Source organism: Monodelphis domestica, chromosome 3 (genome assembly GCF_027887165.1).
Source record: "Monodelphis domestica isolate mMonDom1 chromosome 3, mMonDom1.pri, whole genome shotgun sequence".
Lineage (NCBI taxonomy): Eukaryota > Metazoa > Chordata > Mammalia > Didelphimorphia > Didelphidae > Monodelphis > Monodelphis domestica.
This window is the reverse complement of record NC_077229.1, coordinates 258,072,328-258,088,218: the sequence shown is the minus strand read 5'-3', so window position 1 is coordinate 258,088,218 and position 15,891 is coordinate 258,072,328. Positions and strand designations below refer to the sequence as shown.

Here is a 15,891-nt window from a genome sequence, read left to right as displayed (position 1 = left end):
ACTAATCAATAAGCATTTAAGTGTCACTACATATCAGGTGCTGTTCCAGGTTCTGGGGACACAAAGCCAAAACAGAAACAACTCATACCCTCAAAGAGTATAAAACTAATAGTAATAAGTATGGAAAGTAAACAAGACTGACAGTTGGTGGGGGAAGGGGCAACTGGAAGTGGCAGTTTTGTCTTGTGACTAGCACTTCCTTCCTGCAGGGCTTTTACTTCCTTCCTGGTGTTGGAGTAGGGAGGAGCTCATTCGACCCAGTCTGGAGTGGCGTGCCTCTTCTTGGTTCAGCCCAAAGATTCAGGCCCAATTAGTTCTGAAAGTCAGAACTGTTCTTGTTTGCTTTCTGTCTACTGCTAAGATTCTGAATTAGACAAAGCGAGGACTGATATAGAGTAGACAGGAGTGGGAGAAACCCTCCACCAGCCTCTGGGACCTGGCTTCAGCTCTGAAGCTGAGAAAAAACTCCAAACCCAACTGGTTATTAACTTTATATTATTTGAATTCATAGTCAGATAAGTGGACTATCTTTTCTGGGCATAGAGGGAGCTGAACATCAGTTCAGTCATTCAAGGACAAACAGTCCTAATTGGACCCCTGCTGCTTCCTCTCAGCAGGGGGCATCTCTTTCCTTTGCCTCACCGAGCAATATTCCCTCTCTCCCCTCAACTCCTCTATACCCCCATACAAACCTCATTTTATCTCCATTTCTTTTCCCGTTAAATATTACATAAGGGTTAGTGGTTATGTTCGTCTTTTTCTGACCAGGATGAGACCCAGAGACTTTGTATAACTTATATATTTGCTTCGTATAATTATTGCAGTTACTAGTCAACCTCCATTTCCATACATTTCTTTGTTAAAATAAAATAAAATCAGACTGAATATTAGATATTTAACAAAAGCCCCTTATTAATTTTTGGTCTGTAATCTAAAAGATAACTAGTACATTGGCTGGACTTTTAGTATGGTAGGTCATGGACAAAGGTCACGCAAGACTGAAGCCATGGATGGAGCAAGTTGGAGTGAGTATCTATTTCGCTGAGATCACAGAGTAATTACACTATCAAAAAATATGAACAACTGCACATATAGACCATACCAATATATATGTAGTTGTGATGATCATACCAGTATGTATAATTATTATGACCTAATCAGGAGCTTAAAAACTTATTCCACATCAAACTATGGATTATTAAAAGAGGCTCATGAATTAAGGACACAAGTTCTAATTTTCCTGCCACAGTATTCCCTCCCTTTCCCAAATGTATCATTTAGAAGACTGTTATACCATTTCCCCCTTCTATAAGAATCTATCACATCCTTTAAAAAAGGATGCACAGCACAGGATTGGCAAAGCAATCAAACATCTGGAAGCTATTTTTGACAAAGGTAATATGGATTCAGTCCAGAATTGCCAATTCATATGGATTGGAGATACTTAAATGACATGAATAGGACATTGACAAGCTTTAATATTATCTATCTCTTCTTGCCCTAACTTAAGTTAGCCATGAAGTTGTCAGTATTCCCTATTTTTCATGATAAATGGTCAGTTTGTGTTTAAAAAATTTGGGGTCATGCTATTCTTATAGTTTTCTTACTTTTTCAGATTCCCGCCAACACTTCAGAATGAATATGTGAGCATAAATATCTTCTACACAGATCCAGCTGGAAAGGCTCAGAGTTGTGTCTGTCCACACCCAGTCCATCACGGCTCTCAATTCAGTCAAAAATGGAACCAGGCGGAACCTGACAAGAAGTCATATTTTGTTAAGAGATAGAGATAAAAAATTTCCAACATGGTTTATTTTAATTCAGGAGCTTATGCAGCTCCTTGGAATTTCAAACCTCATTCCAGGATAATGTAAACTAAAGCAAATAAGGTCAGGCCATAAAGTTTAGGAAATGATCATTCTTTTGTCTACAAGATTTTATTAAAGTTTGGTAAAATATATATTTTTTCAGACTCACAAATCTTTGGAGTCTGAAGCAACCTTAGTAGACCTTTTGCATATCATTTAAATCACCAAAGATTCCCCCTTTAACTAAGACTTTGATTTCCAATTTACTTGTTTATGGATGAATTCATGGTAGCGAGTTTTGGTGAGTTTGCTACAGGATGAATTGAAACACAGATTAATCAATAAAAATGTGAGTAAATGTATTTAAACAAAGTAAATTGCTCAGTATTCAGGAAGCAACATCAGAAGTTGAATAGAGCCAAGCTAAGCATCTGTTAATGATAGAAGAGAACCTTTCAAGAGTGCTTCAGGGTAGGTTAAGGAATTCAGCTCTTCCTGAATCAGACTGGGGATTGTAGTGACAGACTCTAGCTATTCAACAGAGGCAATTCCATAGCATATTGATCAGCAGAGCACTGTAGCAGAGTACTATTTTAGAAACATGTATAATACTAAGCATTATATCATATGTATAATATGATTACAACCATACATTCTATATTATTATATGCATATAATATAATGCTTAGTATTAGATTTATTATATATATTATATAATTTGTATATATATTTATAAACATTATATATTACATATATATAATATAATACTCCATTTGGAAGTCATTGAACCAGATCCTTCCCAGGACTAGAAGAGAATCAGTCATGTTGTACATATCAACTAAAGAAGTACTTTGGGAGAGTAACTTTGGTGAGTGAAAAAAATATGGCATTATATAAGTCATCTTCACAAATGTGCTTCCCCAAAATCTAACTTATAATTATGTGAAATATGCAGTGCTTCTCAACTGTGGATGCTTGAAAGGACTTGAACTACATAACAGGATAAGAGAATTGAGTGCACATGAACTGAGCCTTTACTTCTAGTCCTCACTTCCTATAGTCCCTTGAAGTGCATCTAATTCTGCTTCTCAGAAAGTGGGCCCTTTAGCAAATAACAAGATGGAAATTTTATTAAGATAATCTCCTTGCATTCCACTCAACATAGATGGGAATGTTTCACAAGGATTTTAGCCGGTACTTAATTATCCAAAATAGAGAACTTACAGAATTTCATTGCCATAGGTTATATAGGACAACTGCCCAGATGATTTGGAAATTGTACCAACACCAAGAGAGTTCCCACATTGTTTCACAGATAAATCTAAGTAAAGCAAAATAAATCCCTAATTTGCCATGCCTTCTCTAAAGTCACAAAAATCATTATGTACTGAGTTCTCTCCCCCACGCCCCCCAAGAGGGCTATTGACCTGAAAGCCTCTTCTCTGAAGAAGATATATTAAAGTTGAGAACACTTACCCTTGAAATAAGAAGAGGTTGACATAATTATAACTTTTGGTGAGGAAGTTTCCTAGTACCCGAGTTGGATAGCCACAGCGAATCTGGTAGGCAGACAGGCCAAAATAAACACATTTCACGAAATACCAAAGCTGAGCAACCAGGTTCTGGCTGAATTTCCTAGAATAAAAAATATATCGAAAAATGCAGGAGCAGATACTCTGCTGGCTTATGTGCTCAACATTAGGAAGTCACAGATCTTTTAAAGTGTTGAAGAAGGCCTGTACAGGAAGTCTTCCAAATCTGTGGACCCAGAGAAAGGTCCTGTGAAATTTATGCATGCTCCAAATCAATGAGGAATTTAGTGTAATCACTAGCAATGGAAAAATTTTATATGAAGTTGCAATATGGTTTCAAACAAAATGATGAGATGCTTTGTTTTTACAATCTTTGGAAGAATGTAAGATTTTGCAGAAATGTTAAAACTGAGCAATAAATTTTGTAAAAAAGGAAAACAGGAAATGATGAGTAGGCAGGATCTTAGATCATTCTCCTCTGTGACTAACCTTGTTTCACTTAAGAGTTTTTATCTCCCCCCATACCCCTCCCCAAAAGGATTTTTTGGTAAGTAGTATTTTTGCATGTGTGTTTGTGCATATTAGTTTTACAGAAGTCAATTTTCCAAGAAAGGAAGAACTATTTAAAAAAAATTAACTTTGGTGATAGGATGTAGGATGGGAGAGAGAAGGCCACTCATGGGACTTGAAGGATGCTAACCTCTGAAAAGTTCTGTGTTTCCTAATCCCACTGGGAGGTTAGCATCCTTCAAGCCCCATGAGTGGCTTTTGCTCTCCATTTTGTATCTTATGACCAAAGTTAAACATTTTTAAATAGTTACATGTGCTTATGTTTGGTGAATATCTGTATTACACACACATATATACTTGGATCCATATATGATTAGATATTATAATTTGTATATATCTATATACACATCTGTTTATATATATATATATATATATATGTAGCTTAAAATACACTAAGGCTTTTGAAACACCAAATCAGGCAGGCAGGCTGTCTGTCTGTCTACCTCTCTAAACACCTGCATATAAACTCAAAAGGAATTTACATTCTAATGATCAGGAGAGATAGTAAGTTTTTCTGGGGGAAGCAACAAATGTTTTTCTTATACACATTTTTATATACACATAATATACATGTTATATATATATATATGTGTGTGCACATATATACACATAGATATATTACTGTCTCTCCCATTCCTTGCAGGAAGGAATTTCTTAATTCTTTGTACTTGTATTCCTGGTATGTAGCCTTGTACCTGGCATATAAGAGATGGTTAATAAATGCATACTTACTTAATGATGCCTCTAGTAGACTCGCTTTCAACTAGTTCACCTTTTACCGTACTAGCTCCCTAAATCCAGGGGTTATGTGTTATCTAAACTTTACATCTCCCACAGTGACAGCAAAGTTCTGTGCACACAGTAGGTGCTTCATAGATGGCTTATGAATAACAAAGAAGAAACTCATGGATGCATGCATTTTGATTGATCTTTACAGACTTCACCATCTGCTTGAAAGAGTATTAATAAATGTTTTATCTTTGAGCCACCAGTGAATTAAATTTTTGATAGCAATATCTGTCAGAGGAAGGCAAATCAATTTTTAACATCGAATTACAAATATATGGTTTGGAATCTCAAGACTTTGGATTTTGTCTGACTGGCAGCTTGGCATTGAAGTCAGAGAGGTCTCTGACCCTAGGGTATGATGGATGAAGTATCCTGAAATAAAGTCATTTTGATAGAGAATCCTAGGTTCTTTCAAGTCGACTTTGACTTGGAACACAATGTAGAGAAAGTGGGAAGAATTTCATTTTTTACCTCTCAGTCACACCTGGCAAGATGAAGAACATCCAGAAGTGTATTCCAAACACCAGAATGACCTGGAAAATCACCTTTCCCAGGACAGTCTTCCGGAGATATAATGCTCGGTCTACCACCATGGTTCCAAATTGAATGAGCACCATTACCAAGAACGCCTCGGGGACCTGGTCCTCAGACAGTGAGGATGTGATGTCTGCCGCTGCAGAGTGTTTCTGGGCAAAACGGGGGAAAACAACATCCAAATGAAATTTTCCTGACAAGGAAGCTTCCTTTCTGTAAAGGCATAAGATTAAAACCTACCCCAAAAGCCCAAAAGCCAAACACAATGATGATGAAGTCCACGGTGTCAGCGAGGAACATCAGCACATACACATCCGTCACAGCGCTGTAGTCTGGGTGGATGAGGTTATAAAAGAACTGCCGGATGGGCACGTATATTTGGAGGGTCCTGAAAAGCAAGCATCAAAATCCCACTGATGTCAAGAAGACAGAAGCACGGCATTATGCCCTGGGAGGGTCAGGACCTATCCGCTGCCAGCCCGTGGCTTTCCCACTGTAGCTTGGAGTTTACGCTTTCCATCTTTAAATCCCAGAGGAGTCATGGGTGAGGTTTCGTCTCTAAATATAAAAACTCCCCAGAGAGAAGAAAAGGAAACTTCTATAATCAAAGTTCTTCTGGGTTCTTTTCCCCCATGTTTTCTTTGCCGAAGACCACCTAGGCAGTGAGGTGGAGTAGTACGGGGGCTGCTGGAGTAGTTGAAATGAGGAAGATTTGAATTCCAATCAAACTTTAGAACTTTCTTAGCCCTGTGAGTGCAGGAAAGTAACTTAATCCTTCTCATTCAGTTTCCTCATTAAAAAAAAAAGGGGATATTAATCCCATCTACTTCCCAGGGATTTTGTGAGGATTAAATGAGATTATGCATAAAGAAAGCTTTAAGTGGGATGTGTTAAGCATTTGTTATTTTACCTACAATTGGCCCTCATGGCTCCTGAATGGCCTCCAGTACTCCTGCTCACCCCCTTCCAGTATTTGGAATCTATTACCTTCTTTGTGTTTGCCTAGTCTCTGGTTTATTGTTTATTTAAGCTGAAACTATTTTCATATTTGGAGTTGATTGAATTTTTCAGAGTCATAGGATTTTGGAGTTGGGAGGGAGCACAACAGGCAACTAGTCCAAGCTGGGCCCCATAGGAATCCCCACTTATTTAACAAGGGATCACCAAATCTTTGCTTGGAGACTTACAATAAAATGAAGACCTTTCTTTGCCTCTCTTTTTTTTTTAAATCCTTACCTTCCATCTTAATCAATACTGTGTATTGGTTGTTCCAAGGCAGAAGAGTGGTAAGAGCTAGGCAATGGGGGTGAAGTGACTTGCCCAGGATCACACACTAGGAAGTGTCTGTGGCCATATTTGAACCCAGGAAGTCCTAGCTCCAGGCCTGGCTCTCCATCCACTAAGCCACCTAGCTGCCCCCGTCTAGTTCTGTTTTATAGTTCCCTCAGTTTTGGCTCCTTGCTTCACACTCTTGCTTTGTTACCCCTCACTATCCTCGCATGGACAGTGGAAGAGACTGACAAGAAATACCTGTACTTAGATTTCAATATCTGGTTCATATTGATTTCTGAGACCCCAATGTTAGTTGCTTTGTTGGCCATATAGGGTTGTGGGGAAAGGAGGATGTATAGAGCAAAGAGTGGTGTAGACCCCATTGATCTTGAGATCAGAAAGGCTGGCTTAGATTTCTGGTTTTGATTCATATAAGCTAGGCACCTGTGAGAAAGTCTCTTAATAGCCCTTAGCTTCATCTTCCTCATCTGAAAATAGAGATCAAGGCATGTTCTATCTTTCTGATGGTTCCTTGGGAGGAAAGCAATTTGGAAACCACTAAGTGCTACCTAAATGTGAGCTATTATAATAGGAATAAAATCCACAGATTAATTGTGTCTACAGGACATTTCATTTTAAAGTCTGCTATAGGAACATGAGCTTGGACAAACTTTGTAAGATAATTGTGTGCTATGATCCGAGGTTTCACAAAGAGCTGGACATGAATAAATGACTGAATAATAACAATAACAACAATAACTGTGACACCTCCTAATATAATTGAGCAAACATTCATCAAGCTCCCGCTCTGATGAAGGCAGTCTGGCATTCCCATGATACTCTGTCATAAAAAGAGCTACACCCAAGGCAATAGAAGCATTTTTTTTCCGTGCTCCATTATATCCATATAAAATAATTAACTCTAAGTTCCCAACCCTACAAAATAATAAATAAATGAAACATTTCTAGTTACTTACTTCTTTATGGTGAAAGCTTTTGCTTTGATGAAGTGTTCTTGGAACTTTTCCATATACAGTTCCCTTTTACTCTTCTGTTTAATGCTGAGGACACTGCTGCCTTTTTGACTACTGTTCCGAGTGCTGGTGCTGCCTAGTAATAGAGATGCATGCAAACATTATGTGAGAAATAGGGTTTATGTCAACATCTAGTCATACAAAATCTATATGGGATTATTCAAGAACTAATGGACAGTTAAACATATTTTGGGATGATGAATGTAGATGTGGATGCCTTCAAAAATTTTCTCAGAGTATTCCAAACATAGCGTAATTAAAAATCTGTGACTACTTTCCTCTTCTTTCAAAAATAATTACACAATTCATTTGGTTTATGACTATATAACTTCACTGACTAGGAGGATTAACATTTTGTTTCCAAAATACTATTGAAATCTTCATCATCAGAAGCTATAAAGAGAAAATAGTTTGTAGTACTGAAACACCAGGAATTGTAGTTTCTCTAGTCCATATCTCATCTTAATACTTCAGTAACAAATAATATATACAAATAACATATGTAATGACTTCAAAATTGGTAACAAAAGGAAGAAAGAGTCAGTCATACAGGGATAATAAGGGCAGGACTTCTGTAGATACACTGGTACTTGCAAAAACCAATGAAGTATTCAATATGTTGGGAATATCTTAAAATCTTAAGAGCCTTATGAGATAGATGTTATTACTATCATCCCCATTTTACAGATGAAAAAATGTTAAGGGACTTATCCAGAACCATACAAATAATAAATCTTTGAGGAAGGATTTGAATTCTTGCCTTTCTGACTCTAAATCCAATGCTGTATACCTTATTTCACCTAGCTGCCTAAATCCTTGAGCACTTTATAAAAATAATACAAGATAAGGAGTAAAGCAGAGTTTGCTGTCCTCAGTGGTTGAGAGGATATTAATGAAATCACAAATTGTTCAAAACTCAATCTTCCCCAGAACCAAGACTCAGCATTGCATTACTCTTACCAATTGCTGCCTTTGCTGCTATTCACATGCTGCTGAATAAAACTGGAGGAATACAGTGAATATTTACTGATTTGATCCACTACATATTTGCGTTAAATAATTTCAATAGTTCCCTTACTGCAGCAAAGGACTCTTTTTATTCCTCCCTAATGGATGCACTATTCCTCTCACCAAATCAACTTTTACATTTTTATCACTCCTCAGATATCCCATAACTCCTCATCACCTCCATCCTTTGAGGGGAGAACCTTACCTCGTTTCAGTGAAAAAAAAAATGTGGCTCTCTGCCAAGAGGTTACTCTTATCACTCATTTTCATTTCACCATTTTATTCCTGACTCACATAAAGGAGTGATTTTTCTCCTTGTGAAGGCAAACTGCTCTAAATGTCTAAATGATTCCATCCTATCTTGTCTTCTCCACTAAATCACCCCCTCTATATTCCCCACTCTCACTTATTTATCTCTCCCTGCTTAGAGCTGTTTCCCCTACTTTCTACATAAATGGGCCCTTTCTTACCTTTCCAGTCTTCTAATACTTTACTCTCTCCACTGGTCTCCTTGTTTTTCCTCACACCTGAGATCTGAAGAGCAGGAAATCCGCACCCCCTTCCCTCCCCCCCCCTCCGCCTTTCTTTTTTAGCCCAATACTTATACTAAAATAACACAATTATTTAAGGGTCCAATAGATTCTTGATGACTTTTTTTTTTGGTCTAGATTTGTGATTTTATTGGTGAAGAGAGCTATTCATTACAGGAAGAAGCCTTATCTAACAGTAGAGATAAGGAACTTATCTGGGAGTTAGAGTCTTAGAAAATTGCCTTTGGCTAGAATTTTAGTGGCTTGCCCAAGACTGGAGTTCTTCCTAATTCCAAGGACTGCAGTCTATTCTCAACAATGCAAAATAGTGTAAACAAAATAAAGGTTGTTAACTCCATATCAAATCAAATAGATTCATATCCCATCATGTTGACATCTGCTTTTTATGTTATTAACATCATTATATACTACTCATTGCTGGTAAGTCAAAACTTTCCAAAGAAAATGTAAAATTTGGTTGTTTTACAGTTTTAGTCTTTAAATCCAAGTCCTTTCCCAATATAAGTTGTGATTTATTACCTAGTGTACCTACAAGAAAGGATCATTAAGAATATACCACATGTTACAAATTAATGAGACAAGTACCTCTCTTAGACCTATTTGAGGAGAAACTAGATCTGTGGGATAGATGTGAGTTGCTGCTGGAGCTCTTCCTTCTGATGGCCGCCTGTTGCTCTGGGAAGTGGACATGGACTGATTCCACTGATGCTGCAAGATTGACAGATTTCATTGAGTCCGAGGAATCTCTTCTTCCCATGTTTAGTGAGAGTTCATCATCAGAATCATCTTTATTGGTTCCAGTATCAACAGTATCATCTTCATCCCATAAGCCATGACACTGAAAAAACCCAGAAAGTAATGTCATGTGGTAGCATAAAAGGATAGTCAATAGCTCAAATGAAAACAAACATTCCGTGGACCTTGTAATAGCAAATGAAGAACTTCAAATTGGATATTTTGTTTGTATTTTGCAATTAATTGTTGTAATTAAAATTAATTTTTATTTATATATTATATTTATGCAAATTTTAAATATAAAATAAGTAAAATATTTGTAAATATTTTACATTAAATCTCCCAAAGCCCCTAGAAGTAACAGAGAACTAGAAGATGATGAGTAGAGGAATAAAAAGAACCTAACCTAGTTAGGTGAATGGACTTAAACAAGATTTAGTTTTAACTGCCTTGATCACATGGGTTGATGGGGATATGACTGGGGATGTATCTAAGCAATCACCCTAATGCACATATTAATAATATGGAAATACGTCTTGATCAATGACACATGTAAAACCCAGTGGAACTGCTCATTGGCTACAGGGTGGGGGGGACAGGAGGGAAAGAACATGAATCATGTCACCTTGGAAAAATATTCTAAATTAATTAAACAAAATTTTTCAATTAAGGGAAAAAATAAGCTTTGCAAAGAACTTAAAAAGACAAGATTCAGTTTTAATTTCTTAAAAATACATTCTTTCTATTTGTTATCTTTGTTATTAAATAAATTTAAATTATGGCTATATCCCTTCTCCCTCTTTTACCCAGAAATCCATTTCTTATAATCAATCAAAAAGTCAACAAGCATCTATTAGGTTCCTACTATGTGCAAGATACTATCCCAAGTATTGGGGATACAAAGAAGCAAAACCAGTTCCTTACCTCAAGAAATATTACCTTATATTCTAATTAGGAAGATAAAATGCAACTACTTAGGTACAAATAGAATATATGGAACAGATGGAAGACAAACTGAGAGGGAAAGGATCAATGTTGGAGGGAGGAGACTCAGGGAAGGCCTTCTGTAAGATAAGATTTAAGCTGCCTTAAGGGGACACTAAGAGACAGAAGTGAGGAGGAAGCCAATTTCAGGCATCAGCAAAAGCCAAAGCAAAGGTACAGAGAAGGTAGATGGGAGACTGAACACAAAGGAGAATAAACTATAACAAAGTTGGAAAGGTAGCGAGTGATGGAGTGAAAAAAGCTTTCAGTGTCAAACATAAGACTTTATATTTGATCCTGGAGGTAACAGAGAACCTCCAGAGCTCATTAAGAGGGGGGGGGGGATAGAACATGATCAGGCATATTTTAGAAAAAAATCACCTTGACAATTGAGTGGAGGATGAGGAAAGACTTAAAGCAGAGGGATTAGTTGGCAGATTATTGTAATAGTCTAGGTGAGAGGAGGTGATAGCCTTAACTGAATTGGCAGTTGTGTGAGTAGAAAGTAGGTGATGTGATAAAAGATGATATGGATGTGATAAAGGATGAATGGCTTGCAAAAAACTGAGAGGTGCAAATGTCAGAGTGAGTGATTGACAGGAGCATGTGACTAAGGGTCACATGGGAGCCTGAGGCTGGAGATTTGGGAAAGATTCTATGCCCTAACAGACTTCATCTTGTCTTCTGGAAGTTGGAGGCTTAGAAGAGAGATTTCAGGCTTTCTCCTGAGCCAGCAGAAGAAAAGAAATCTTTTGAAAATGGCTGGTGGCAGCTTTGAGTCAAGAAGATTGAAGATAGGCTAACCAGCTGAAGATCCTGGCCCATTTGATTGGACTTCTGGTGTGAGACTTGGTGATTGGGGAACTTACTGCTTAGCTTAATAAGATAGTTTTAGATAATTTATAGACATTAGATTTTAAGATAACTAGTATAATTTTCTCCTAAACTCCTGTTCCTTCTTCCCTTTCCCAACCAATAAACCTGAATTTATTTATATATTCCCTCTTGTTCTTTCCTCACCAAATTCCCAAGATAACAGTATGGAAGATGTTGTGAAAATGAAAATGACTAGTGGAAACAGCAATGGACTGGCTATATGCAGACTGAAGGAGAGTAATTGAGGATGATGGTGAGGTTTTGAATATGGATGACTCACAGTTGAAAAGACAGGAGGAGAACTGGAGAAGAGAGAAATGTTATGAAAATCTAGAGAGAAATGATATAGAAGAAGTAAAGGCTATCAACACTGCAAAATGCTGCACTTAAGTCAAGAAGGATCAGGGTTGAGAAAAGGTCATTTGATTTGGCAATAAAGACATCACCGGTAACTTTAAGGGGACAATTTGTAGCAAAGAATGCGCAGCTAGATGGCTCAGTAGATAGAGTGGTGAGTCTGGAGTCAGGGAGATTCCTGAGTTCAAAATCTGGCTATAGATAGCTCTGTGACCCTAGACAAATTGCTTAACCCAGTTTGCCTCAGTTTCCTCATTTGTAAAATGAGGCAGAGAAGGAAATGGCAAACAACTACAGTATTTTTGCCAAGAAAACTCAAAACAGGGTCATGAAGAGTTGAACATGACTAAATAATAAATTATAACAAAGTACAAAGAAAAAAAAGCCAGAAAAAATAATCAATAGATTAACATTCTGTGAATATATGCAAACCTCTTTAAAGAAGTGAACAGATAAAGCCCCTTTCTTCATGGAGAAGTTTTGTTATTATGTTCTTTTTTAAGGAGTAAAGAATATTTTTTGGAAGAAGTAGAGTCCATTATTTAGTTCCATGGATTTAAAATGCAAATATTTATTTCTATGCATATATTATATATAGTTTATGTATATACACATATAAACATACACCTATTTTAAGAGGCTTTTGTGCTTGTAAATGGGTAAATATTACAAAAATACATTTTTACATATTCATTATTAAAACACTCCAAAAATAGAAAATAGCATAGAAACTAGTTGCACATGATATTACTGGGGACTTTTGACCAAGACGGACACCTGAAAAGTAGTTAGGCTGCCTTGTTCCTCCTTATCTATTTCAGCAATGGCCTGAAGTTCACACTACTCCAAAAAAAAAAATCAAGACATTCAATAAAAATACTACAGTGAGTTACATCTTGAAGAAATGTACACAAAGTCAACCAGAATCCTGGGTTCAAGGGAACCCTTCCAGAAAGGTAAAAATTAACGTGAGTAGAGATGGGAAATGTGTAGTCTACAAGGCACTGTATCCAGAGGCCACAAGAGCAAAGACTTCATCTGAGAAAGCTCCATGGCATTCAGAGGGTTCAAGAGTGCAGACTTTGAAAGCATATTGGAGGGACATTGGGCAGTGACCAGTATGGTATGGACCAGCACCTTGTGTAAGCACTCATACTGAGGCACACTATGTCCAGGGACTACAAGCTCCCTAATACTCTGTCCTGAGTTATATGAAAGAACCATAAAGATTGGGCATGCCAAATAGCAAAGTTTCTAAAGAGTCTAACCTCAGAAGGCTTTAGAAAATGAACATAAAAAAATTAGCAGAACTCAGATGACACCCAGAAGAAGAAACCACTCCACCAAAAAGCCCAGCAAGGGACAGAATGTAGCCCTGGTGTAAATTCTCAATTGAGAAAATGAATCTGAATAGATGAGTAATTCAGAGCCTTTCCCTAGTAACAATTATTGTAAAACCATTTCTGTAGCAACTGCTATCAAAGACTAAAAGGGGAAAGATTCATTTTTACTTGGACTACATGAATACATAGAAGAAGTTATTAAAATTAAGAAAATTGTTGAGGTAAGAATTGGAAGGAGATTAAGTAACATAGAAAATGTTAAGCCTTGCCCAAGAGATAGAACCCTTGAAAACTGGAATACACAAACAATATATCAATGACTCCATGAGATAGCAAAATACATTAAAATAAAATGAAGATAATTTTAAAAATCAAGAAAACATTCCAAGGAGAAAGAATTTAAGAAATCACCCTGATAGTTATTTTCCACTTAGCTAATATAATAACAATGGATGTAATAGATTTGTGATAATGTCTGGTGAATGAATGAATGAAGCCTTAAATAAATAAAACTGAATTATGAAAAAAAGAACCATCCTGAAAACCATGATTACAATTAAAAGAAAAGCCTGAACACTATATTTCAAGAAACCATACATGAAAACTGCCCATGTCTACTAGAGCCAAAGGGCAAAGTAAAGATGGAAAATAATCCAAAGATCACTTCTTTAAAGGAACTCCAAAAGCTAAAGTCCCAGCAATGCCACAAACCAAATCCAAAGTTTTTAAATTAAAAAAAAAAAGTACCTTAACTATCCAGAAAGAAGCAATTCAAGTATAAAGAAATCATAGTCAGGACCAGACACCAACTATTAGCTTTGATCATAAATGAGAGGTGATATTGGAATACAATATTTCAAAAAGCAAAATAGCCATAATCAAAGCATAATTTGTAAAATTGAGTATAATCTTATAGGGGAAAATTGATTACTAATAGAAGAGAGGATTTTCAAATATATCTGATGAGTATATCAGAATTGAGTAGGAGCTTTGAAATACAAACTCAAGAGTTCAGAGAAACTAAGCAAGGTAAATTTATTTGAGCAATTAGAAGAACTTGTATGATGATGTAGTGCTAACATTCTAACAAAAGAAGAAACAAGGTTCCTTTCAGAACCTTAATTTCTTTAGTGAGTTTTGCACATTACGTGGGGAAAAAAAGGTCTAGAAATGGACTGGCTTTGTTCTTAGGTTTTGAAGAGAGGAAAAATAAGGGAAGTTAAAAGAAGAGACAGTAATGAAAAAAGGAAGAAAAATGTGTGGAACTTGATATTTCTTATATTTGGGGTATGTGAGAAGAATGTGCATATTTACAGGATGAAAGAGGTGGAGAGTGTGTGGATCAGATGAATCCTCTTATCTTAAACAAAGAAAGGAAGGTTGAACATACATACAGTTTGGTATAGAAATATATCAAACAGTAGAGAAAAAAGTGGAAATCGGAAAAGGTGAAAAAAGTGGGATTAAGAGGTAGGATAATATCAGGGAAAGACATTGCAAGCAAAACAATTTTCTAATCATGAAGAGGGGATTAAAAGGGTGGAGGTAGAAGGGAAAATAAATAGAATCAAAGGGGTGCCTTAGATCACCTCTTAGATAATTAGGGAATGGTAAAACACATTTTGGTATATGAATGTAGTGGAATATTATTGCATCATTAGAAGTGACAGAACAGATGGTTTTATATGAAGGAGATCTAGACTTATGATTTCATCATTATTGGGAAATCCTAGTTAGAAAACTGACTAACTAATTCAAATTGGAAACTCTTCTGAAACTTATAGTCTTAGAGACTATTGGCTATTCAATGGTCAAGTAATTATTTAGGGTCACACAGTCAGAATGTATCAAAAGGGACTTGAACCAAGTGACTCAAAGGCCACTCTCTAACTGCTATGCCATGATGCTTTTTAGATTAATTTTTCTAGAACACAGCTTACATCATATCAACTCTCTGCTCAAGAACCTGTGATAGCTCTCAATTGTCTATAGCATTTTAATTTAAACTTTTCTTTTTGACAATTAAAGTCCATTATAATGTGGCACATCATGCTCATCTTCTATTATTCTCTGATACAATGTCCTTGTTCCAGGGAAGGAAGTCTCTTCCTGTGCTCCATATTAAACAAATATTTCAGAAAAGGAGATATACATAAATTCAATAAAATTTAGTATATGACCAAGTGCAGCATTCATACATTTAGTATTTATTCCTCTCCACTGTCCGTTGTCCATGTTGTTTTCCTGAAATAAATCACCTTTTCACTCATTGTGCAAGTCTCACTTATTTTTCATTACTCAGATTAAATTCCACCTCTCCCATAAACTTTCTGGCATTTTTCAGCTCACAATGTGCTATCCTGCCTGTGAATTTCACTTACACTTATAATGTATTTCTCATAACTAAGCAATTGCATAAGCAATAATAATAATAATAGCAATAATGCTGCCTAGTACTATCTAATTTTCTTCACTTTTGTAATTATTCTTTCTCTACA

The 15,891-nt window shown here is 36.4% G+C and overlaps 1 protein-coding gene and 1 long non-coding RNA gene across 7 annotated transcripts in view; one reads left to right on the top strand and one right to left on the bottom strand.

The window, feature by feature from the left end:
* The window catches only part of LOC103093239 (uncharacterized), a 68,134-nt gene extending 66,383 nt beyond the window's left edge, over positions 1–1,751 (top strand). The window contains exon 4 of the long non-coding RNA XR_008917665.1: positions 1,616–1,751. This is a non-coding gene — a long non-coding RNA (uncharacterized LOC103093239). The remainder of the gene's footprint in view (positions 1–1,615) is intronic.
* Positions 1–15,891, bottom strand: part of PIEZO2 (piezo type mechanosensitive ion channel component 2) — a 551,033-nt gene that overhangs the window by 34,045 nt on the left and 501,097 nt on the right. For all 6 annotated transcript variants that reach the window (XM_056823644.1, XM_056823640.1, XM_007487722.3 and 3 more), the window contains 6 exons: positions 9,684–9,936; positions 7,483–7,615; positions 5,474–5,621; positions 5,171–5,385; positions 3,285–3,443; positions 1,608–1,755 (listed from right to left, as the gene is read on the bottom strand). In XM_056823644.1, the coding sequence (XP_056679622.1) occupies positions 1,608–1,755; positions 3,285–3,443; positions 5,171–5,385; positions 5,474–5,621; positions 7,483–7,615; positions 9,684–9,936 (1,056 nt within the window). The remainder of the gene's footprint in view (positions 1–1,607; positions 1,756–3,284; positions 3,444–5,170; positions 5,386–5,473; positions 5,622–7,482; positions 7,616–9,683; positions 9,937–15,891) is intronic.